General features: G+C 55.4%; 2 protein-coding genes across 2 annotated transcripts in view; one reads left to right on the top strand and one right to left on the bottom strand.

Moving 5' to 3' along the window:
* ATP6V0D1 (ATPase H+ transporting V0 subunit d1) overlaps nucleotides 1–5,597 on the top strand; it is a 34,755-nt gene extending 29,158 nt beyond the window's left edge. Inside the window, exons 5-8 of the mRNA XM_040075288.2 lie at nucleotides 2,073–2,150; nucleotides 2,729–2,905; nucleotides 3,644–3,721; nucleotides 4,238–5,597. Of these exons, the coding sequence (XP_039931222.1) occupies nucleotides 2,073–2,150; nucleotides 2,729–2,905; nucleotides 3,644–3,721; nucleotides 4,238–4,399 (495 nt within the window). The 3' untranslated portion in view covers nucleotides 4,400–5,597. The remainder of the gene's footprint in view (nucleotides 1–2,072; nucleotides 2,151–2,728; nucleotides 2,906–3,643; nucleotides 3,722–4,237) is intronic.
* Nucleotides 5,598–6,197: 600 nt separating this feature from the next.
* HSD11B2 (hydroxysteroid 11-beta dehydrogenase 2) lies at nucleotides 6,198–23,083 on the bottom strand. Its single transcript, XM_040075647.1, has 5 exons — nucleotides 22,789–23,083; nucleotides 8,696–8,908; nucleotides 8,238–8,423; nucleotides 7,516–7,653; nucleotides 6,198–7,071 (listed from the first exon to the last, which is right to left on the bottom strand). Exons 1-5 carry the CDS (start codon nucleotides 23,081–23,083, stop codon nucleotides 6,710–6,712), a joined length of 1,194 nt encoding a protein of 397 aa, XP_039931581.1. The 3' UTR covers nucleotides 6,198–6,709.
* Between the last annotated feature and the right edge of the window lie 277 nt (nucleotides 23,084–23,360).

The following is a 23,360-nucleotide window of genomic DNA, read 5'->3' as shown; positions in this document are numbered from 1 at the left end:
GAAGGTTCTCAAATGGAAATGTGACTAAAATGGGGAAAGAGGTTAAAAATGGTCAGTGCTTAGTGTGGAGTGCAGTCAGCAGCCAAGTCTTGCAATGCAAGTGTGCTGGCATTGTTATCTTTAGTGCTGGCTTTGTTATCTTCAGTGCTTACTCCCTTTGTTCCATCTCCTGTTGAAGTGAAGCCAGCTGACTGATGGCCTTCGCTGACGACTTTCTTGTAGGAACCAGTTGAAGGAGCTTTGTGACTGGACAATAAAACAAAGCAGACAAATCAGTGTGGATAAATGTGGAGTGTTGTATGGAAGAGACCAGGAGGGAACCCTATCTCTGCTTGTACAGTGAGGGTCTCCTTGTTCCTTCCTACTACTCCATGTAGTCTGGCATAGTGATTGACCTAAGCCATTGTCTCTCTACAAGGTAACACGTTTCTAACAGTAGAAGAGAGCTATATGAGTATCTCTGTGCTACTGCATCCATCTGTAAAGTGTGCTTGACCTGGACACTATCTCATTCCACTCATCTCAGAGTATAAACAGCAAAACAAGAGATGGTGCTAAGGCAGACACATTTAGAGTCTTGTGTATGATGACTTCTGTATGGAGAACTACAGAAAAAACTACAGAAAAAGGCAAGGATTCCTCACCTGGCAGAGGAGGGTGGTATCTGCAGGTCATGTTGGAAAAGTCAGTGTGGATGGACAGGCCACAGGCCCGTGTTCAGACTGGCTTTGAGGACAGATGAGGCTAGCAGGAGGCAGAGGGGGGTGGGTTCATGAAAGGGAAGACCCACTGAAGATCATTAAAGGCAAAGACACCCCCATTCCTGGGGTGAGGGCTTCAAGACATTGGAGTGTTTCTGTCAGTTGCTGTCGCTGGAAGGGCACTCAGGGCCACTGTTAGCAGACTGTTTCCACGTTGTGTGTGATACTGGATCCCCATTTACTGCTGGATGTTTGAGTTCACCTATTTGCTTCTAAAGCCTTAGGTTTCTGCATGAGCTGTGATAAGGGTAGAGGTAGTGACTGAATCTCTTCTCCACGTTCCCTTTTCTGTCAGCCCCAAACAGCATCCATTATCCATGTCCTTGTTCCTGTGGTAACTCTGCAGATTGATGCTCTGTGCTCTCCTCCACCTAAGCAATGGCAAGTGCTGCAGAGGCTTTCTTTGATGAGTGATGCTCACCCAACACTGTCCTCTTGCACTCTGTGGAAACAAATATTTACAGAACACAGTAATCCAGGTGCTTTCCTAGTGCAGAAGCTGAGGGTGTCCAACCTGTACATTCTTGCTCCATTTTCACTCCTAGAGTTGCTGTGATAAAGTAGAGATTTGTGGTATCTCAGCATCTTTTTATTCCATCCCTTTGAAGTGATTCTGGTTGCTGCTTTATTACTTAATCACTTCTTCTGGGAACATTTTTGCTGAATGATACTTTTAGCCATCCACAGCCTTCTTAGGCTCCCCCTGGGAGACACTGTCATCTTCCAGATGGATTATGGAACATCTCCACAAAGGATTACGTTTCCTGGAGGCAGCGTAGCTGTGTCTGGCCTTGTGCTTTCTGCAGTGCTCCAGTTGGGATAGAGACCAAGTGGCTGCAGTGTGAAAAGAGAATTAGAGAGAATGGCTGGTTTCTTTCACAGATGTCCTGTCTCATCTCTTGACTCTGCTTACGCAGCGCTACTTTCTCAGTGTAGGTCTTGCAGCTATGGTTGTGTGGCTTGGCATGTTTGTGGAGGCCAGAGCAGGGTCAGGAAACCATGTGAGACTTCAGTAAATGAGTTAGGCGACTCAAAGAAGAAAAATAGGCTTTAACCTTGCTGCCTGGGGATCTTGCCCACAGTAAGCTCATGCAGTCACTTGAACAAACCCAACCACAACCCGTCATGTCTCTGGCTCCTGGGGAAAGCACTGTCCTTGTGTGGGCAAGTTCACATGGGGCCAGAGGGCCTGCGCTGTGTTACAGAGTGTCTGGGAGCCTCCCTGCTTGCTGTCTGTCCTCTGCTGAAGGGTCCTGTGGGGGAGTAGATGAAGCTGTGTAGGAGAATGCTCATCTGCCCTCTCTCTCCCAGGCTTACCTGGAGTCCTTCTACAAGTTCTGCAAGACGCTGGGAGGTACCACGGCAGATGCCATGTGCCCAATCCTGGAGGTAGGTCTGGAAACTCCATAACTGAATGTAATTACAGTGGTGGTCATCACTTCCTGCTCAGGCCCAGCTCGTTTGCCAGTTGTTAGGCATTTTCCAGTTAGTGTTCAGCACCCCCATGCCCATTTGGACTGCTCACTGGAAGACCTGGGAGACACTGCCTGCACAGGACTTTGATTCCCCAAGTACTGATGCATTTATTGCTTCTGTGGCAACATCTTCGTCCTCTCACATGGATAACAAGTAGGAGAGATACCAGAGCAGTTTGGGTCAGGTCATGAGCCTGTCCCCATGCCAAGGCTCGCTGTAAGACGTGCAGGACACAGGAGCAGTAGGTGAGAGGCACTCCTTGACGTGGGCAGGATTTGACTTGTGCCTGGGATGGGGATTTCCCCATCTAAATGCTCCCCAGGTACTGTGCATACTGGGAGCCTGCCCTGGCTGAGCATTGGAGATCTGTACACATCCCAGCAGCCTCCTCAATGCTGCCCTCTGATGTGGCTTTGTGCAGAGCAGCACTGACATCTGCCAGCCTCTGGTAAAGATACTGCATCCCAGCATGAGGCACTCTTTTCCCGCAGTTTGAAGCTGACCGGAGGGCCTTCATTATCACCATCAACTCATTTGGTACTGAGTTGTCCAAGGAGGACCGAGCCAAGCTGTTCCCACACTGCGGCAAGCTCTACCCTGAGGGCCTGGCTCAGCTCGCCAGGGCAGATGACTACGAGCAAGTCAAAAACGTTGCTGACTACTACCCTGTGAGTGCTCTGGGCTGAGGGCCGTGGGGATTGGTACAAGAACCTGCTCTGGATCAGAGCTGCTTGGGGATCTGGGGGAACTTGTGGCACAACAGCCCTGGGGAGAGAGGTGCCAGTCTTCTCTGGTGCTGTTAGTCCTGTGCTCTGCTGGGCCAGGAATTGGCTTGCCCGAGATGTCGTTGGCTTGTTAGTTATGGCTGTCAATTCAGTGGTGATTGGGAGACAATGCTCCCTGTCCCAGGGCATGGGGACTGCCCTTACCACCAAACCCTTGAGGTGCTGATGTGGCAGCAATGACAGGCTCTCCCTGCCTGATTTGGGAATAGAAATGTGTCTTCAGTGAGAAGCAGTGTTGCCCCATTTCCAGCCCTGAGCTCAAGTTCAGTAGGAGGTGAGATGCTGACATGGGAGGATGTGTTAGGATGTGTCTGTTCAAGCCACTTTGTGCATGGCTAGGGATCTGTTTGTAGTCAGAGAGCTCAGTGTCCCCTTAGTAAGCAGCCTGTGTGTGGCCCAAACACTCCATTCTGTACATGGAGGGGTCTGTACCTGATACCCCTTTTCCTGTGGCTCAAAGCAATGATATGCCTTTGAGGACTGCACATTTCAGAGAAGGGGCAGGACTCTGTTTCTCTGTCCTCTGACTTGACAGAGTGGCTGGAGTATCTGACACAGGGGGCCCTCAAGTTCTGCTGAGCCTGGGTACAGGGTATATCCTCATGTGATGCCTTCCTGCAGGAGTACAAGCTGCTATTTGAAGGGGCTGGCAGCAACCCTGGAGACAAAACCCTTGAAGACCGGTTCTTTGAGCACGAGGTGAGTGAACCCTTGAGATGCTTCTTGACATGTGCCGTTTGCAAAGCTCCGGGTGTCAAGAAGCTGGTCTGTCAGCTGTGCTGTGGATGAACAGGGTTTGGGGGAAGGAGAAGCATGCTTTCCCTCTCCTTTTGCATGAGAATGGGGTCCTTGCATAGTACTTGGCCTGTTGGCTCACCCAAACAGATTAGAGCAGTGTGGGGAGGCATGTCTGGGGCTGCTAATGGATATTTGGTCCATCAATAGCAAAACCAGAGTGTAATTACATGGAAAAAAAGGACTTTTGTGGTAGCTGAGTTATATTTCCCCCTTCAAATGGCAGAGCCTGTCCTGAGCCTTGTGCTGTAGGTTAGAGCTGTCCAGAAGACCTAGAGAGGTGCAGAACAGGATACCTGTGCTGAGCCTTCCAGCCTGCTGGGAAGTCATGTGCTCTTCCAAGCAGCTCCATGCTTGCCTTGACCAATTCCTCCTACCTGAGGTGAACAAATGACATGTCCTCCTCTGGGCTTTCCCCAGGTAAAGCTGAACAAGCTGGCCTTCCTCAACCAATTCCACTTTGGAGTTTTCTACGCCTTCGTGAAGCTGAAGGAGCAGGAGTGCCGCAACATCGTGTGGATCGCAGAGTGCATTGCGCAGCGGCACAGGACCAAGATCGACAACTACATTCCCATCTTCTAACTCTGCTCTGCTCCTGTCCAACCCGCTCACCCCTGGAGTCCAGAGGGACCCCTAACTCCCTGAGTTGTCCCTTGCTCAGACTCCAGGGATGTCCCATCTGTGGAACTGGATCAAATGAGGAAACTGTACAGTTGCTAGTTAAATTATTCACAAGCTGAAGTTTGAGTTGTGTGTACTGTGAGACGTCCAGAGGGACCAGTGGTCCAGGCTTAGCCCTGTGCAGCAGGAGGGTCTCCTGTTGTGTATGCAGTAGTCCCAGTGTTCCTGTACTAATCCCTGTGTGTGCTTACGCTCATACAGCAAGCTTGAGCTGTGGGGGGGCTGCCTCTGAGGGGGTCCTGCTGCTGCAGAGGAACAGGTCAGGTCTGCTATGGCTGGGGGGCCCTCTGTCAGTGCTCTGCACGTCTCCTACTCAGTGTTGTTCCTGTGAGATGTAGTTAGAATGTGGTTTGTAGCGTAGCCCATGCTGCTGTGCAATCCCTGCATCCCCTTGTAGTGAACCCTGACCTGGGAGAGACCAAGCGACCCTGGCCAGGACTGGAATGGAGCCTGTGGGAATGTGAGGGCAGAGCCAGAGTGCTTGTGGAGCACATTCCTCCCACTCTGGCAGTGTTTGCACTCGTGCAGCCTCTCTGTGTCTGCAGAAGCAGCTCTCATCAGTCTCCCTGCTGCTCTGGACAGGGCTCCATAGGCTGGCTGAGCTTCTTCCTCAGAGCTGTGGACGCCCACAGCATGCAGTTTACTGTCACAACACTGCAAGAGCTGGGGCTTCTCTGGGCTCTGTGGATGGTGGTGGACCCCTGCACCCCTCCAGGGTAGACATCCAGGCTTCTCCCCTGCAGAGAGTGGGTTGGCACTGCCGTGGAGCTGTATGGCACAGCTGGCCAGGGGACAGAGCAGCCTTAGTCACCCTGGTGGGGGCAGGGATGTCCCAGGCCCTGCCTATCTGGGGTGGGAGCCAAACTCTAGGCATGGTGTGGCAGCCCTGCTGCTCTGTCCTGGCTAGCTCCTACTTACACTTGAGTTCTGGGAGATGTGCAATGGCAGCAAAGTCTTGCTGGAGGGAAACACGCTGGATGCTGCTGGGATGAAGGATCAATGGAGAGTGGCTCTGTCCCAGCTTGTGCTGTGGTCACCTCTGCAGTTTGTTTTCCTGTGGTCCCCTCCTCTCTACACCAATAAATATCTGCCTACTGCACTGTGCTCTCCTGCTTACTTGGGCACCTGCTCCCACAGCCCCAGGTGGAGCCTCCATCAGTCACAAGGAAGCTGGTAGTTGTGGTACTGGAGCCTGGTGTGGTTCCTGTGTGAGTTGGGACACTTGTTTCTACCACAGGCATGGTGATGGTACCACCCCCTGAGGCCCAGGGCACTCTCTCCAGCCCAAGCCATGGCAGTGCCTGGTCTGTGCGTGCAGCTGGCTGCTCACCTAAGGGGTGCAGCCTTACAGGAATGATCCATAAGCTTAGGGAACTGCATGGCCTGTCCCTGGTGCATGGGGCTGTCTACACGGGGCACTGTCACCGCTTCCATCCTTGCCCCAGCAGGGCCACAGAGTCAGAGCAAAGCAAAAGAAAGCCTTTGGCATAGGGCTGGGGAGGAGCAGGGAGCGGGCACAAATCCCTCCCGGCAGGCTGACCCCTTTTCTGGGAGTACCTGTGGCACCTTCTGCTGCCTACGAGGCTCCTGCCACAGTGCTCGGTGCGGTGCCAGCCATGACCCAGCTCAGCTTTCCCACGGGCCGGGCATCCCCAAGCAGCATTGCAGCACTGCACTGCGGAAGGAGACAGCCAGGACCTGCTGGAATGTCAAGAATGGATTTATTTAAAAAGTGACAATCACATAATTCATCTCATAAAGAGCTCTGCAGCACTGGCAGCCTGGTTTTGGCCCCTGCACTCGTTGGGAGCGTGTGGAGTGTGTAATGAGTGGCAGGGAGGCAGTGGCTGCAGGGTCCCAGCCCTGACCCAGCCAAGAGGGGATGGAGACAAACAGCTCTGCGAGCAGTAAGGAAGGTGATGGGTAGCTGAGGAGGTACATCCCAGCCTGTGGTGCAGAGCTGCTGAGTCAGGCAGGGATGGGCCTCTTGGAGGGTGCACGGTTAGAAAAAATACAAAACCAAGGTCTCTAGAAAATGTTGATTCTTGCACAATAGAAAATAGATCTACCTGATTTTGGAAAGAAATTTGGTTTGCAACGTCTAGTGCTGATTGTTCCCCCCGGTGCAGGAGGGCGGTGCCTTTGGCTTTGCACGCGCTCAGGGGCTGGTGTGCCTGGAAAGCCTGGGAGAAGGCCGTGTGCAGGCCATGGTCAGGCCTTCTTCACGTCGTTGTGGTGCTCTCGCCGCAGCGCTCGGGGCAGCTTGGGGTTGATGAAGAATCCTTTCAAGAACAAGTCTCGGACAAAATAGGGCAGGTAGCGGTGTATGAAATACATGATCCCAAGGCCCTGCCCTGGGTAGTAGCGCACGGCTGGGTTGGCAGCCAGAAGCCCGTCTGTGATGCTGTTCACCACCGCGCTGAGGTCCTCCACCGCCACCTTCATGAACTGGATGAACTGCTGGTTGATCTCCTCCACGTAGTCCTCTCCATAGGCCTGCAGCAGCTCCTGGGGCAGACTGGCCAACAGCTGCTGCTTCTGCAGGTTCCAGAAGGCAGGGTCACACGTCGTCCCTGCAAGGGAACAGTCCCCATGAGCTGTGTGGGCCCTGACTGCAGCCCCCGTCACTTTCCAGCCTCACAGGAAGGTCCAGCTGAGACCCTGGCAGAGATTGCCATGAGGGAAGCACAGTAGTAGCACCATAGTGGCTCTTGGCTGGACCAGACTGGACTGAACCCTCCCTGCAGTGGGGATGCTGCTACCATAAATGTGACTGAGCTGTTTTGACCAGCCCTAGTGGTATGGGATCTGCTGGCAGGACTTGATCCAGATGTTGTTTCCGATCCACCAGAGACCAACAGCCACAGGACGGCCCCTGTCCTGGTATGGCTGGAGATGCTCAGGAGCTGCATGCTCACACCACCAACTGCTCATCCCATTGCTCCATTTTCTGCCTCCCTGGGATACCTGTCCTTTGCCCACAGGCACGGACAGAGAGCAGGCACTGACCCTCTTACCTGTTTTGTAGTAGCCGGGCAGGATGAGGCTGACTTTGATGCCCCAGGGCTGGAGCTCGCTGCGGAAGGTGTCCATGAGCAGGCTGAGGGCTGCCTTCGAGGCCCCATAGGCTGCCAGGCAGGGGAAGGGCATGTCACCTGGCACAAGTGGAAGAATGAGTGAGCCAGTGCTCCAGCAGGGACAGAGGGGAGCGGGTGGGAAGGGCAGGGCTTGTGTAGGGCTGTGTTCCTGGCCCCTGCTCAAGGAAATGGCTTTGGGTTTGTTTTGCTGAGAAAACAACTGAAATTAGCTTCAAAATAATGTTTTAATGGAGAAAAAAAAAAGTGGTGAGGGAAAAGGAAATGGATTTTGTTCCCTGTCCAGCTAAAGCTTGGGATTGTCATCCATAATGGAGGATTAATGTGTTTTAATGGGCAAAAAAATGGGCAGGAGAGAGGAAGTTGTTTTTCCCACCCTAGCCAGGGCTGTCATTCCCCATGGAGGCACATGGCAGCTGTGCTGGAGTTGCCTTGCTGCCATGTTGTGACCAAGCTGTCATCAGCCCCCATGTCTCGGTGGCTGCTGTGGGGTTCAGCAATGCTCCCAGCTCACCCTAGAGTTTCTCAGCTGGCTGAGAAAGTTGGAGTGCCTGGGGGGTGGTAATTGCACCCCACCATGGGGATGCTCAAGCCATGCCTGGGCTGAGGGTGCCAGGGTGCCATGCTGGAGGGAGGCTGCTCACCTGCAGGGCTGCTCACGGTGACAATGCGGCCGCTGGCAGAGCGGAGCAGGGGCAGCAGCCCCTTGGTGAGCTCCAGGGAGCCGAAGAAGTTCACCTCCATGCATGCGCGGAACTTGCCCAGGGGCGAGAGCTCAGCGTCGGCGATGGTGTCATTGAACCCCGCGTTGTTCACTAGGCCCCAGAGTCCTGTGGGAATGGGTGCCCGAAGAGGTGACCTGAATGGGAAGGCCCCACCCTGGGATTCCCAGCTGCTCCCCAGGCTGATGGGGGTCCTGCAAGGGAATTGTGGGGTGCCCCGGGACAAGAAGAGAGCTTGGCAAAGGCTGTTGGCGCAGGTGCCTGCAGGCATGCAACCCCCTGTGGGGACACATGGAGGTTTGGCTCTGCCATGCTGGCTGCAGGCTGAGGTCCCAGGGAGTTCTGTGGTGCCCTGTGGGCTTGCCAAAGACTCCTCCTACCTGTGCTGTTGGTGTGGGCCTGGATGTGCTGCAGGACACGCTGGATGTCCTCCGTCTTGGTCAGGTCCATCTGCAGCAGCGTCAGCCTCGGCGAGCAGCTCCGGCGCAGCTCCTGGGCACCAGGACTCTGTAGGTCCAGCACGCTGGCAAACACCCGAAAGCCCATGACATCCAAGTGCCGGGCTGTTGCCTGCCCAAAGCCCGAGTCACATCCTGAAAGAAATGGGAGGAGCCTTGCAGTGGCCAGTGACAGCCATTGTCTGTCTCCAGCCCCCAAAGATCCCCTAGCTCTGCCTCTCCATCACCGAGAACCAAACATCTACCCCAGCATGTTTCCCTTGCCTGGGGACCACGTCGGCTCCGCACCGCTGTAGCTCCTGACTCACCACGATGTGACCTTGTTCGGGGGCATTCGGAGGTCATGGAGCTGCTGTTTTCTCTCTCTTGCGGGAGGAAGAAAACACTGCCTTTATCTGCCACCCCATCGCCCGGAGCACCTCCCTGATTTAAGGTGCAGGTGAACCCGCAGGCACCAGCAACACACCGGAACAGCCCAGAGCCCTGCAGCTACACGGGGCCATCAACCCTCAAAATAGCCTCTAAAAGCTTCATCAAGCACCATTCAGAGCTGGCATAAGGCTCAGTGGGAGACTTTTGCAGAATGCTTTTCACCTCCCAGAAAGTGGTCAAAAGGCAGTGGTCGCCTCTTGATGGGTGCCTCTGGCTGGGGCATGAGATTAAAAAGGGTGAGGGGAAGAAAAAGCAGGTCTGCTCCTGCTACCCTGCATCCTTCAAGGGATCATCCAAACAGGATGGACCACTCGGGAGAGTACTGGTGCTCTGTGCCCAGTCCCAGCCTCATCTCCTCCATCTCGGCTCAAACAGGGGCACCACAAGTGACAGTGTCACCCACAAAGCCACCATCGGGGTGGCTGGGGGACAGCCCGCGCAGGAGCTGGCTGTTGCAGAGCGGTGACAAGGCCAGTGGCCATGGTGGAGCAGCCAGGATGCAAACAAACAAGGCAGCAAGGTACAGGCTGTTCCCGGGGCCGATGGCAGCGCTGATAGCTCGGGGAGTCAGTGCCATAACCACTGCCCAGTCACATTAACCATTAACAGGGGAGCACTGCAGGGGCAGCCCCATGGCCCTGCACCCTCCTGCCTGGCACCTTTGGGTGTTCCTGAGGACATCCCTGAAAACAGACTCTGTGTGGCACCTGGAGCCACCCTAGGATGGACACAACAGTGGCCATGGGGACTGTCACCCCGTGAGATTCAGCCCCCCTCCACCAGCCTTTGGGAGGGGTGGGGTGGGGGGTGGTTGCTGGGCACAAGGACTGGCTGCCTCACTCTTTCATACTCCCAGGCTGGGATCGTGCACTTACGCTCTTGGAGTGCCAGCTAAGTGGCAGTTCAGCTTCTCTGTCCCAGTCCCCAGCTCAGTTTTACTCTACTGCTGCATCAGAAACCTGTAATTAAACCCCTGGCCAGAAGCCAGAGTGATAACAGAGCCCGGAGGTGCTCAACTGTCAGGAAGGGGCTGCAGGGACCTCCCTTTCCCACACAAAACCCAACACTTATCATGGATATGTGCCGGGTTGGCTCAACATCACCCCAGCTTTACCCCTGGCATTGCCCAGCATCACCCCCAGTGCCCTGGTCCACAGGGCATGCTGAAGGTGCTGCTGGCACAGCACATCCACCTCTCCCTTTCCCAGGAACAGTGCATGCCAGCAGACAAACAGATAAGGTGCATTTCACCTTTCCGAGCAGTCTGGGAGAAAACTGCAATAAAGATAAGGTTTAAAAATAAAAGTGCTCGTGGCCACAGATTCACCGTGACGCAGCTGACAGGAGGGTTACCTGCACTGCTCCCTTGCAGCCAGCAAGAAAATCTTCCAGTCCAAACATGAAGCTTCCTATCACCAACTCTCAAAACCCCAGGAAACATCCCAAAAAACTGAGAGCCGGGTTTGCCAGCTTCTTACAGGCAAGTCTGGCAAGAAGGGAGCAAACACGACACGCTGTCCAAGTCAGGCAGGGTTTGTTTTGCCTTAGTGGAGCGGGGCAGGCAGAGGGTTTGTTTCGGAAGTTCTAATTTATTCACACACATACCAAAAAAAAAAAAAAACAACAAACTCCTGGGAGGCTGGCGGGAGGCCCAGGGCCAGGAGGGTGAGGATGCTCTGGTGTTATTTAAGGTCTCCGCCGCTGCTCAGCTTCCCATCGGCTGTGCTCAGGCACGGCCGAGAGTGCAGGGAGGGACAATGAACCCCCTGGGTCCATAACACGTGGCCCCAAAGCATGGCAGCTTGCCCAGGGCCATGTTCACTCCCCATGGCCACCAGCACACGAGCTGCTGGCCACGCTGGAGCTGGCGCAGGAGCCATTGCCACTGGCCCGGCCCCTCCGGGAGCTCTGGAGCCGTCCAGTCTGTGCAGCCCCAGCAAGGCTGGCGCTGGGCTCGCTGCCCTCCCAGGATGCTGCATCACGAGGAGATGCCGGCGCCAGTTCCCCCCGCCCCAGCTCCCAGCTTGCCAACTGGTTTCACAGTCGTGCTGAAGGGAGAGACGTGGTCAGATCAAGCGCAGGAGCCCAGCACTGGGAGCGCAGCAGAGGAGAGCAGGTACTTTGAAGCCCTCCCATCACATCCTTATGGACCCTGGGCCGGCAGACAGAGGCTTTTGCTGCAGGAGGAGAAGAGCAAAGCCTGAGTCCAGGCTGCAAAATCCAGCAGCCCTCCACAGGCTCAGCAAGCCAGGACAAACTCCTGCACCAGGGGCCGGACAGCCATTTTCCAGAGCAACGGGTCAGCAGCAATTCCTGAGGACTTTGCAGAAGCTCCAGACATTTCAGCGGCTCCCCAAAGAGTGAGACGCAAGCCTCCACTAGAATTTTGGCATGACAAGCCCCAAATTTACTTATCTTGAGCAAGCAAAAAGGTTTGGCCTCCAGCATCATCATAAGGGGTGCCTTCCTGCTCACTCGGCGAGGGCAAAGAGGACTGACCGCACAGCATCTTGCGTCCATTGTCCAGAGCTGCTCCTCACCAGTGACAGCAGAGCCACTGCCGGGGCTGAGCTGTGCCAGCTGGGCAGCTCCCAGCCAGCCTGCACCGCTCGTGCTTCCTCGCTGCCAGGAGCCAGCTGAAGCTGCAGTGCCGCTTTGATGTGGACACATTTCTTTCAGGTGAGTCAGGCATGGCACGCTCTGACATTTTACTGTCTCAGGTATTCACCCTGCTCTCCTGCCACAGCGCCAAGGCCACCACACACACGCTCAAAATCAGTGCTACAGGTTTCTCATTGGAGGAGAGGGTCAATAACACAGTTGCGACCCGGGAGCTGCTGTACCACAACCCTGCCCCACTGCTGGCACGGTACATGACACGGGGCTGGTGGCACAGGGCTGCAGTGCTCACCCCAGTGCAGCCTAGGAGTGACTTCCCTTCCCAAGCTACGAGCTGAGAGTCCTCATCTGTGAGCTGTGCAGCCTCATTCTGGAGCTGTGGAACTGCAAGCTGGGCAGCTTAAGCTCTGAGCTACAAGCCAAGCATCTTCATCCTCAAGCCATGAGCTGTCTGTGTACATCCTGATCCGTGAGCCATCAACTGGGCACCCTCATCCCTGAGCCACAAGCTGTGCATCCTCATGACCTCTGCATCCTCATCCCTGAACCACGCACAACAGGTGAGGGCCAACAAAAACCTAAGCAGTGAGAAGCACAGCTTGGCTGAAGAATTCCCGTGTGGCTGCAAAACTGCCCAGAGCCTGGTGGGTACAGCAGCAGACCCTGGAAGCTGAAGAGGGATTGCCCCAGGGCTGAGCACCCCTGTGATGGACCAGCTCCCCCACGGTCACCCTAGCAGTGTGGTCACTGCAGTGGTCCAGGCACCTGGCAGCAAGGCAGCTGGAGGCAGCCCTTGAAGATGCTCCATCTTCCACCCACTGGGAGCTTGCCAGCCGCATTGGACACTGAGGGCATCACACCCTCCACCCCCATCAGCTCTGCAGGCCCTTGCCTGGGTGCCCCCTGCTGCTCCCCAAATCCCAGGACATCAGTCCCATCTCCCCAGAGCTTTAGGGCAGTGTGTCCCACCACCCTGCCTGAGAGGCCTTGCCAAAATGGAGCTGTCACTAGGCTCAAGGACACCATCAACGGGGGGAGCTGGGGCACCAAGGCTGAATGGATCAACGTGCTGAGCCACTCATTTCCATAGGTTCAACCTCAAACCCTGCCTGGGATGCCAAGCTAGACATGGCCTGGCTCCGACAGGATTCGCTGCCACCGTGGATCCAGCTTTTCCAGGCACGGTATGGGATTTCACCGGGCAGCACTGAGGGAGGCTCAGCTGGGTGCCTGAGCAGGCACTGATCCCAGCTCAGCTGTTCATCTCAGCTCCATCCTTGGAGTGTGGGCACCTCATGGATGCAGAAGCACAGGGCAAGGTGGCATCAACTGGGGATGGTGCCATCAGAGGGGATGGCAGTCCCCCAAAAGAACTCAAGGAGGAGGTCCTTGCACAGTGCAGGTGCAGGCGGGATAAAATACCCAGCAAAATCCTGCGTGGGCAGGGCAAGGCTCTGTGGCCAACACCTTCCGGATGCTACACACATTTGGAGCAAGGGGTGATAAAGGGATGATGTCAGCCCTGGGCAAGAGGGAACAAATTCTTGGCAGGGCACGGGAGAGGGAAGGGAGGAGCACCTGTCTCCACAGCAGCTGGGCCACCATAGCCACACACCAACCCTGGCATCCCCATCCAGGCATCAGCCACCACCTGCCCACACCCAAGGTACTGCTGGGGGAGTGGGGCGGGGAAGGGACAGCCCCCAACCTATCCAGTGTCATCACTGTCCACAGGAAACACCACCCCCACCAGTGGCTTGCATGGCATGCCACGTCCTCACTCCCCATGGGAGCAGCCCTCATGCCCAGGCACAGGCAGATGGTGCTGGGGTGGCAGCAGCCCCGGTGATGCTGCTGCGGGTCCTCAGCACTGGGGTTCAGGAAGCCACAAGCCTAATTAAATTAAATTAAAGCCAGAAGATACCTTTAGGGATGACCCAAATCCCATCCCCAAATCCCTATGAGTGGATAATGCAGGAGTCCCCCACCCAAGCAGCCTGGGTGGGCATCCCTGCAAAGCCTCAGCCTCCTTCCTGAACAGGACCTGAGCCAAAGGGAGGCACACACTGCCCCTGCTCCCCTAGGACCACCCCCTGCATGACACAGGCAGCTGGAGGGAGATTGCTGATGGCTCCCACAGCCCAGGATAGACACATCCCTCCAACAGGTCCTGTGGGTCAGAGCAGGGCTCAGACAAACCCTCAGCCCCACAAGGAGATCCATGACAGAAGGCAAAGCTCGGAATGCCCATGGCAGGGGGTACATGGGTGACCTACCCCTCCCTGTGCCGGGGACAATAGCCAGATGGTATGAATTACAATGGATTAGCCAGGTGTTCCGGGGCCTCACAGTCAGCACCTCCACCCGGGAAGTTATCTCCCACTTAACAAAGAGAAGGGGGGAAATCTGATTTTCTGCCTAGACAACCAAGGAAACCAGACAGAGATGACGAGGAGCCCCCAGGCCAGTGTGAATGCACCCACAGCTTCTAGATTAAAGGCCATTTCTCAGGAGCTTTACTGGTGCATCCCTACTGGGGACTCGATATCACAAAAGCAGCTGGGCAATAAAAAAAGTGTCAGACGTCACCCCCACCCTCCCCATCACTGTCACTAAAAGCCATCCAGACGCCTTATCCCCGACCAAAGCTGCGAGCAGCAGATGCTGCTTGCCACCCGTGGGGCTCATGAGCACAGGATCGTTAGTGCCCAGGGACAGCAGGACAGGAGTGAGCCCAGCCGCGCCCCACAATGCACGGCCAGTGCCTGGTGGGATGCTCAAAGAGGCTGGCACCCGGGAATTAACCCAGCGCTGGCATGGCAGTGATGCTGCTGCCGGTGAGCAGTGACCCTGGGCTCGCAAGCTGACAGGTGGGGGGAGGAAGTGCCACCTCCAGCAGTGCTGCAACACTTCGCAGAAAGAGAGCACAGGAGTTTCTTAGAAGCAGCCGCTCACCGCACCCCGGGGCTGGATGGCATCTTCCGGCGGCTGCTGTCTCCACCGAGGGGAGATCCTCTCCCCAAAAGGAGCAGAGAGGCTCTCACAGGCAAGAATTTGATCTTCCAGCAGGCAGGGATAAGCGAGAGAAGACAGCAGCACAGACATCACCTGGCACAGGCTGTACATCAGAGCTAACCTGGGATGGATGGATGGATGTCCTTTGAGAAGAGGAAGTCATGAAGAGCTGTGGCATGAGCCGGGCATAATCACCTTCAAAGGGAACATGGTGAACTGGGAACGTGGAGCCGACAAGCCCCAAAAACAATCCATCAGGAAGAGCTGTCACTGGGAAGGACACCCATGTCCCAGAGACAACTAGACCAGATCACTCAAGATCAGCGCCAATGGCAAGCTGGCACTGCTACACATCCACCTGGGCTCCTGGAGAGGGAGAGGCTGGGTAAGAGCCAGGCTGAGAAGCCAGAAAGCTCTACCAGCTACATCTGGAATGTGACAGTGAAGATCTTGCTCCTGGGGAATGAGGTGGCAATAAAGCCATGGCTGGGGCACCTGCTTAGTGGGCACCTCTAGTCTGCAAAAGGGCTCTCCAGGGACTACCAGCAGGCTGGAGAACCACCAGCCAAGCCCCATGTCCATCCCTCCTGTGTGCTAACATGCCTAAGGTCTGCTACAGGCAGGGCTAATCCATCCACAGGCAGCTGAAGGGAAAAACAGCTCTTCTTACGTGGACCAAAATGAGCCATCACCACCCAGGGACATCTCAGGGGAGGTGTTTCTAGCCAGGACAGCAAAGCACCACAGCCATGGCATGACCAGGAGAACCTCTAATCACATGGTGGGACAGGTCAGCCATGGGAGAGCTTTGAAGTGCCACCCAGACAGCTCTGTAGACAAGTCACAAGTGATGCCAGCAGGGACAAAGCCGTGCTGGGACAGTTCTGCCTCAGGCAGTGGGTCAGAGCAAGCCCAGGGGAGCACCATGTTAAGCATCGCAGAGTTTGCAGCACCCCAACAAGGCTATGGCAGTTTCAGCGGAGCACTACCTGTTCAGGGGTATATTGCTGATGAGATATTTGTTCGCTTTTAAGATGCCATCTCACCACTCTCCTTGTCACAGAGCAAACTCCTATCACATGCCACAATCCCAAGAAAGCAGAAGTGGTGCAAGCCCTGCCCATTCCCACGTCATGATGGTCTCTACAGCTGCACCAGCTATTTCATTTTGCAGCTTCCAGATCCATGTGAAGCAGGGAACTTTTTTTTTATTATTATTATTATTTTAGAAACAGAGCAAAACACTTGAGCAAACACCAACTGAGCTTCTGCCAAGACAGCTTTTCAAATACATTGAGCTGTTTAAGCCCCCAGGCTCAGAGCTGTGCCTCATGATGACCTGAAGCCACCTGCCCTTTTCGTGTAAAGCTCAAGTTGTCCTCTCCTTACTCTTCACCTGCAGCTCTCACCAGCTCTTAAGAGTAAGAATTTGAGTATCATAAGACTACTTTGGTGCATTTTTCCCAAAATACATGAAGGTGGCTCTCCAGGATGATGTGCTTGGACATAGTTGCACTGACCCAGGCAATGCCAGGGCAGCACCCACACATGTCCTCCAGCTTAGGCACAACAGCTGAAAGAGCAGGACAGAATTCATCCTGGGATGGTTCCACACCCCACGTTGGAACTTATTCCCACCTGGTAACCAGGACCCTAGAGAGGAACAAACATTTGTCACAGTGAGTTACTCATGGCAGAATGAGGCCCTGGTAACCCAGAGAAGCTGCAGCTGCCCCATCCCTGGAAGTGTTCAAGGCCAGGTGGGATGTGGTTTGGAGCAACCTGGTCTTGTAGAATGTGTCCCTGCCCATGGCAGGGGAACAAGATGGTTTTTAAAGTCTTTTTCAACCCAAACCATTCAGAGCTTCTGTGATTCTGAGAGACCAGAAGCTCTTTCAAAGCTGCCACAGAAGACATCAGAGCAGATACCTGAGCTTTCCAGCCATCCCTTCTCTCTGTTCCCAGCCTGCCTGGGAGTCACTCTCCATCTGGCTCCACAGGGTCAACCACCCAGCAAGAGGAAGCGCCGCTGAAAAGCTTGTAAAGCCAAAAACTGCTTTTCAAGATTACAGCCTTAGAGCCGGCAAATCCCAGGACAGTGCTATGTGTGACAGGGAAGCCAGCTCCCAAGGGGAAGGCTGATAAAGCTCAGGGGCTGGCAGCTCTCCAGGGGAGAAGGAAGCAGAAGTGATACGTTGCACATGCAGGCACACACAAGCTGAGACAGAGGAATGGGAGATGGTGGATATGCCGCAGCAACTGAGGGGAGCAGGAAAGGAGGTAACAGACATGTGCTGGGGAGGTTAAAAATAAAATACCCTAAACTATACCTGTAGCAATGCACTGACAGCATGAGGCCAATTTTTCCAACTTATCATAGAAAATCTGAGCATTTTCCATTGAGTTCCAACACCACTGCCATGGGCAGGGACATTTTCCACTAGCCCAAATTGCTCCAAGACCCATCCAACAGGGCCTTGGAGGCTCCACGGCACTCTGAGATGCTCCACCTCATATCTGAGGTGACATCAGGAGGTGAAGAGGTATGAAAACCCTGCAGCCAGAGGGAGTTTTAGACCAGCACTGAAAGAAGACTATGTGGAGCAGGCAAAGATTTGGTGGAAACACCTTGAAGAGCCCCCTCAAACGAAACTCCGGCTGGGCAAGTCCACCAGCCCTGTGCTGTGCTCCCAGTAGTAAAAGCAGCAACCGGCTCTTCTGTAACCAGATCCTGGCTTGAGGGGAGCTAGACTCAACAGTGGGTAACCCAATCCCAGACCTCATTAAAAATGTGCTGCTCATTGGACTAGAGGGCAGCAACTGCCTACACTTCTCTCCTTCCGAAAGCATCCGTTCCCATCTGACAATCTCATTTCAGCAGGGAAGCCTTTGCTTTGTTGCTCTCATGTCCCTGCATAACCCCGAGGCTAATCAAGCCAGCTTGGGTTTCTCTACCAGCTCCAGTCTCCCACAGTATGAAACCTCAATGTGTTTTTCCTCCTGATTAGCTGTGCTCATCATTTTTGGTTAACGGTGCTAAAAACTCCCACCTCAACAGGTCTGTGTCATTAGTAGGCTTCGAAAGTGCTTATTTTATAGATAAGTGAGAAAAAGCTGAGCGTATCTATCCACATGCCTGCGGTGAGCAGGGGTAGGTATCTATTTCTGAAAAAACCTCACGTGGGAAAGAAGAATCCTAAATCCATGGAGGGCTGCTGACAAAGCCGGGGGAGAGCTTCAGCCCTGCAGATAGAGGCAGAAAAAGCAGCTTTCTTGCTCTGTTCCCAAAAGCCAGCAGCAAACCCTATAACTATAGTTAAATGTTGCCTTTTTTTTTTTTAAATTTCAAGTATACCAGGAATTGCTTGTACACCAGGGCTGGAGTTTGGGTGTTCGATTTTGGTCCTGTCCCACCCCTCAGCTTGGAGGCAGCAGCTGCCTCTGCTGTTAATTTTTAATAGATTCTGGAAAAATCAGAGCAATTTCAGGGAATAAGCTGATTTTCAGCCTTCACTTATAGAATCACAGAATCGTTTGGTTTGGCAGGGACCTGAAAAAGCACCTAGTTCCAGCCCCCTGCCCTTAGGCTGGGGAAAGATCCCAGGTACCTCTGAGCTGTACCACTGGCTCCAGAAGGAGAGTGGAAGTCACCTATGGAGAGCTGCAGCACTTTTGCACTAAGCATTTCTCACAGCAGTGCTGCTGGCACGCTCAGCACCAAACACGAGCTGGGAGAGTGCTGTGCAGGTGCTCCAGCCATGCCGTGGTGCAGAGGTGCCCACCCCAGAGCCAGCCCTGAATCCTTGACACCGGCATTTCTCCGTCACCTTGTTTAGCTGGGAAATAGATCTAAGACAACATCAAAGTCCAGACGGGAGCAACGCTGCTTTTTTACCACACAAAGTGATTTACCTTCGTGGCAGAAAGCAAGAGTCCCAACATCTGGATTGAATCACTCAGTCCTGCTGCAGCCAGCAGATGCTTCAACATCTGTGGAGTCCATGGGAAATAATGAAACACTGCAAGTTGCAAAGCCTCTGTTAACCTTGAACACGATCTGAAGCTCTGACCCATTTCAGATTGTTAATGGGGCATGCAATTGTAACAGGAACGCTTCACCAGGAAAACCACACTTTGCCTGCAGCCAGGAAGGAGAAGAGAGGACAGAGCAGGTTTGGGTCTGGGCAGCCTGACTTACTAACTAATTTTGCTCACAGAGATGATTTGTTGGAAGACAGACCAATCTGCAGGTGCTCCTAGGCTGCACCAAGGAAGAGCAAGGCTACAAGAGACCTACACTGCTTCTCTCAGGCAGCCATCCTGATGTTTGGGGTCACTGGAGAGCTGATTCTGGTACCATCATTGTAGACAGAACACAATTCACTATTTTCAACTTTCCATCCAAGCTGAAACATATGAACCAATACCTTGTAACATAACTCCTGTCCTCCCTCTGCTCTGGCAAAGCCCTGCAGGCAGGCAGATTCTTATGGGCTGGTTTGCATTTGGTGCTTTCCAAGGATCTGCACTAAATCAGGCAACTGGCTACTGTCCAAAGGACCACCCCACACAGTCACACATGGCAGAGCTACACAACAGAGCGAGGCTTCTCCACCTGCTCAGCGGAGCCCCGGGATGCTCCTGGCAATCCCTCCACCACCTCCAGGCACCCAGTTGTGTTGGATGGTTTGAATAGACTCACTGAATTCCACAGGCATCTGCTAAGACCACAGGAACCAAAGGATGGTCTAGGTTCATGTCTAAACACACCCAGTCAAAGCCCAACCTTGCACAAAGCACTGCCAGCCTGAATCTGGAGAGGCCAAGAAATGGCAGCTCATCACCTCCCTCCAAAACTGCTCTCACCGACCATCACCCCTGCCCAGGCTCCAGAGGCTGGGCTGCTTTTTGTACCAATTCCCAGTGGGAGGAAGTATGGGATATAACACCCCTCCTCTTTGCCCACACAGCTCTGAGGAATCCAGTGGCCCTAAGAACACCCAGCAGCGCCGCTTCACATTTGGGAAGGGGGATGCACACACAAACCGGCCATTTGATGTTTGAAGCAAGCAGCAGCTCTCAGAGAGCCACTGGCACTACTGGCCCACAGGTGCCAGCCAGCAGCACCAGCACCCTGGAGTGCCCTGTCACACACTGTGGTGAGGGATTCCAGCGCTGGCTGCCTTGCAGCTTCCCAGTGCTGGATCAGGCTCTGGTCAGGGAGCTGCCCATACCAACCCTGCCCACGCTGCAGGTATGTTGGGGTCGTTTTCCAAGTTTGGCCACAGACTGTGCCAGGTGTGGGCTCATCTTTAAGGCAAGGGCAGGCTCAGGACAGCAAACTAAGGGAGGCACGGAGATGGCTGCTGTCTCCCTCCCAGCCCAGGCCAAGCAGCTGATCTCCGCTCCCCTCCTCATCCCCACCATCCTCCTGGGGCTGACCTCTCCCAGCCCCTGGCTGCACAGGAGGGCATTCTCCTCCTCCTTGAAAACAGATGTTACATCCCCTAGGAAAAACAGGATTAACACTTTCCTCACCCTCTGCCCCCAGCCAGGCTGCATCCACTGGAGCAATGCTCCTGGAGAAGCTGGACAATTGGGATGCAGAACAGAAGCCCCAAGGTCACAGAAGCCCCAGAAAAACACAGCTCAGCAGGGACTAGTGACCACTTACTTTGCTAGCCCAGGGGATGCACCATGGGAAAGCACAGCATCCCTTGCTCCCCTCTAGCAGAAGGCAGCTGCCCATCCCTGCTCCAGCCAAATCCCAGTCCCACGTGCAACAGTCAACATGCAAACCTGCAACAGATGGGAAACGCCACAACTTCCCAGTCCCTGCTGCTACCACAGGGTCAGCAGCTTTGCTCTGCAGCAGCTCTGCTATTTTCCCACTGACTTGCAGTTAGTTTTCCTTCAATCTCTCCCATAACTAAGTTTTATTTAGCCAGCAATGTCCGGACCAGCGCATGGGGCTGGAGCATCACATGCAGAGCTCAACTTAGGGTTGTTCCTGGGTAGAGTGGGCAGCTGGAAGAGCAGAACTCATCATCTGGGAAATAGAGCAGCACTGCAGACACCTTACCTTGCCCCACATAAGCATCACTGAACCTGCTGCAGGATTAAGACAGCAGCCAAGATGTGTATAGAAGGAAATGATGCCCAAAGATTTTCAGGCTGAGACCTGCACTGCTCCACAGAGAGGGGACTTTGTGCCATTTCTCAGTCCATCTGCAAGGTCCAGCACAACACACATCATGGCAGAAGTTCTGTCCCTGACCTCGCACACCTTCAATGAGGCCCAGCATTGCCAGTCACCCATGCCCATGCTGCTTGCTCTGCCAGGCTTTGCGCCCCATTGGCAAGAGGAGGAAGGTCAGGCTGCCTTTCCCCCAGAGGTGATCCTTCCCGGCTGTTCCCACAAGAGACATGAGCAGCTACTCAATACCTAGTTGCCTGGAATTAATCCGCAAAAGAATCAGCCTAATTACTATGCAAATGCTCAAGTGAGGGATGCCATCCCCAGCAGAACAGCCCTCGCATCTGCCCCTTGGCAGGCACTTGCCAGAGCAGCAGTACGGAAACACCGATCCCGCACTGCGGGCTGCGCCTCGAACCTGTAAAACCACAAAGTATTTACAGCCAAGAGCAAACACATCAGAGCTGCAGAGGTGGCACCTCAACGCACTGGGGCAAGAACACCTTGTTCCAGTCACTGACTCACTAATTATACAGGCAATGCCAGGGAGCCAGGGCTGCCAGAGCCGGTGTGCCACAGGGCACCTGTGAGCGCATGGCTGTCAGACATCCTCCCCAGGCAGCCCTACCCTGCTGCAGCCCTGACCTTCACTACCCTGCTGCAGCCCTGACCTTCACTCAGTTGAATCATTCATTCATCCACTGCCTTGCTCCTCTGATCTTCCTCCTCCAGAGAGGATTCCCTGCACTTCCCACTGGTGCCACAGGACCCTTCAAGCTGAAAGGGAGACCCAGGTCTTGCCTTAATTTTCTAGGAAACAAGCAAACTGCCTTCTCCTGCTTCAGCACCTCCAAGCCCAGCCCAGACATCCCCACCAGGATGCAGGCTCCTGTCCTTGGGAGCACTGCCAAGGTCATGCCCACAAATTTCCCTCCTCACTGCATCCATGTGGAGCCAGCAGCACCTTCCGGGCACACCTGGAGCAAAAACCACCCCAGCTCCAGCACTTCCTCCTCATCTCTCCTCACAGAAAGCACTGCTGAGCCTGGCTCTCATCTTCCACTTCCACTGCCAGGACGAAAGAGTGAGAAACCATGTATATACCAAGATACCCTAAAGAGCTTCAGCCAGCAAGCCAGAGCTGTGCAAGACTTGGGAGCACAGCACATTCTCTAAAGAGGACCACAGAGGAGCTCTGGACCAGGCAGCCCAAAGAGGAGGCAGGCAGCAGCTGGGCAGCATTTCCCAAGGATACCCACACAGTGGAGGACCTCGTCACCAGCACCTCCCTGGACAGAGCAGTGATGCTCAGTGCTGAGTAACCAGCTCTGCTGAAGCCTCTAGAGATGCTATGAGAACCTTTCCAAGAACAAGTACAACTCCAGAGGGGAGGAAGGGAAGGGGAGGAGAGGAAAGGGAAGCCCTTGGGCCGGCTGAAGGGGTCTCAAGCCAGCGCTCCCGCTCTGTCCCATCTAATCTCGGGGTTTCCAGAGGAAGCAGCTCTCGGCATCGTGCTGCAACTAGTGGTCAACACTCGAGGGGCCATTGCAACTCCCCGCTTCGCGGGGCAGATGCAGCCTGGCCGGTTCTGCTTGGACGTGGAAGAGGATGAAGGATGCGCTGGCAGCGGTGGTTGGTCTCCAGCGGGACCCCGCTGTCAGCGGCGTCCCGGTGCCTGCGGGACACCCCACTCCGCTCCCCGCCGAGCCCAGGCGGTGCCGTCGGGGCGTAGAGGCCGTGTCCCCGCACTCACCTGTGACAAGGACGGCTCTGCCCGCCACCGGCAGCAGCCCGCGGGGCGCCGCCCGCCACAGCAGCAGCCCGGCGGCGGCGGCGGCCAGGGCCAGCCCCAGGGGCAGCGGCAGCCAGGCGCGGCACAGGCTCTGCAGCGCGGCCAGCAGCGCCAGCGGCAGCACCAGCCCCCGGCCCAGCGGCGGCCCCAGCCCCCGGCCCGGCCCCGGCGCCCGCCGCGCCGCCCGCAGCGCCAGGCTGCCGGCCAGCGCCGCCCACAGCGCGCCGTGCGCCCAGCGCTCCAGCCCCGGCTCCATCCCGGTCCCGATCCCGGGCCCGGCACGGCCCCGCCGCTGCCGCTCGCCCGCCCCGCCGCGCCCGTTTATACCCGCCCGGCGGGGGAGCGGGGCGGGGCGGGACCGGCCGCCGCCAATGGGAGACGGGCGGGACGGGAGCGCCGGGCACCGGGAGCCGCCGGGGCACCGGGAGCCGCGGGCACCGGGAGCGGCACCGACACCGGCAGCCGGGGAGGGGGGAAGGCGGAGCACCGGCTCGGCTCGGCTCGGCGCTGCGCGGCGAGGCTCGGGACATCGT

The sequence above is a fragment of the Hirundo rustica genome, chromosome 11 (assembly GCF_015227805.2).
Source record: "Hirundo rustica isolate bHirRus1 chromosome 11, bHirRus1.pri.v3, whole genome shotgun sequence".
In the NCBI taxonomy this organism is placed as follows: domain Eukaryota; kingdom Metazoa; phylum Chordata; class Aves; order Passeriformes; family Hirundinidae; genus Hirundo; species Hirundo rustica.
This window is presented reverse-complemented; position numbering and strand designations above follow the sequence as displayed.